The 1,348-nt window shown below is 67.3% G+C and overlaps 1 protein-coding gene across 1 annotated transcript in view; it reads left to right on the top strand.

Annotated features, from left to right (window-relative positions):
- The first annotated feature begins 15 nt into the window (after positions 1-15).
- The window catches only part of ZNF580 (zinc finger protein 580), a 1,575-nt gene continuing 242 nt past the window's right edge, over positions 16-1,348 (top strand). Inside the window, exons 1-2 of the mRNA XM_006150391.3 lie at positions 16-257; positions 1,013-1,344. Of these exons, the coding sequence (XP_006150453.1) occupies positions 1,025-1,344 (320 nt within the window). The 5' untranslated portion in view covers positions 16-257; positions 1,013-1,024. The remainder of the gene's footprint in view (positions 258-1,012; positions 1,345-1,348) is intronic.

Raw genomic sequence — 1,348 nt, forward strand, 5'->3', positions numbered from 1 at the left:
GGGAGGGGGATGGGGGGGAGGGACCTGATGGCCCAGCGAGCCGCGAGGCGGAGGTGCCCGGCGCCCACCGAAGCGAGGGGTTCAGAGGGGCCCCGGGCTTGTAGCGGGATGTTGAGGGCGCTGGGGCTTGGAGGGAATGGGGCCGGGGGAGCAGGCCCAGAAGGGGAGGCCGTGCTGGGGGGAAGGATGGGGGCCCGCGGAGGTGAAGAAGAGAAGCCAGATGTGTGTGCAAAGCGGGAAGCAGGGGCTCGGGCGAGGTACCGTGGGAAAGAGGGTCTGGCGGGTCCGGTGTGTACCAAGGGGGGTGGGAGGGGACCCGAGAGAAACGGAGGTAGCTGTCATGTACGGGGTGGAGGGAGAGGGGTCTTCGCGGAAGGGAGCAGTCGTACGGGGGTTCTGGGGTATAGGAGGCGGGCAGTTAAGGCACTAGGCGGACGTGTAGGTGAGATGGAGACCTGGGATTTCCAGTGAGGAGAGGGCAGGCCGACCTGGTGGGGCTCAGAGTAAGGACAGGACAGAGGAGCCCGCAGTGAAAGTGGGAAACTGGGTTAGTGGGGCTCAGGGAAGCGCGAAAGAAGTGAGAGGCTGCGGATGTGAGCGGAGATGCGCAGGCCCTCCCGGCATCCAGTGGAGACGGAGATCTGGGAGGCCGAGGAGAGGGGAGAGGGTGCCAACGGGGCCGAGGCTGGGCGGTGGACAGGAGGAAACGGCAGATTAGAGAAATCCCGGAGGCCAGTGTGGGTAAGAGAGGCCGTGCAGGCGGGCAGGGAGACAGCTGCTGACCTGGGCTGCTGGGGGGACCGAGGAGAAAGGGCAGGTTGGGCGGAGACTGCGTTCAGCGGGGGTGTGCCCGACGCTGCTGGACGCCCAGATCTGGCAGCGTTGCTTTTGTAGGGAGGTAGGTCAGTGGTGCAGAGCTACCAGCCGTGAGAATGGGGGCGCTTTCCCTTTTAGGGAGCGTTGCCTAAAAGGAAGTGGCGATTTTAACTTATCTCCCCTCCGCCGCTCCCAGCAGCTGCTCCAGATGCTGCTGCTGCCGCCGCGGCCACCCCACCCTCGGTCCTCCTCTCCGGAGGCCATGGACCCACCGCCCCCCAAGGCTCCCCCTTTCCCCAAGGCGGAAGGCCCCTCCTCCACTCCTTCCTCGGCGGCGGGGCCCAGACCCCCGCGGCTGGGCCGCCACCTGCTCATCGACGCCAACGGGGTCCCCTACACGTACACGGTGCAGCTGGAGGAGGAGCCTCGGGGCCCACCCCAGCGCGAGGCGCCCCCGGGAGAGCCTGGTCCCCGCAAGGGCTACAGCTGTCCAGAGTGCGCCCGTGTCTTTGCAACCCCCCTGCGGCTGCAG

This window comes from Tupaia chinensis, unplaced genomic scaffold (genome assembly GCF_000334495.1).
Source record: "Tupaia chinensis unplaced genomic scaffold, TupChi_1.0 Scaffold000286_1, whole genome shotgun sequence".
Taxonomy (NCBI): domain Eukaryota; kingdom Metazoa; phylum Chordata; class Mammalia; order Scandentia; family Tupaiidae; genus Tupaia; species Tupaia belangeri.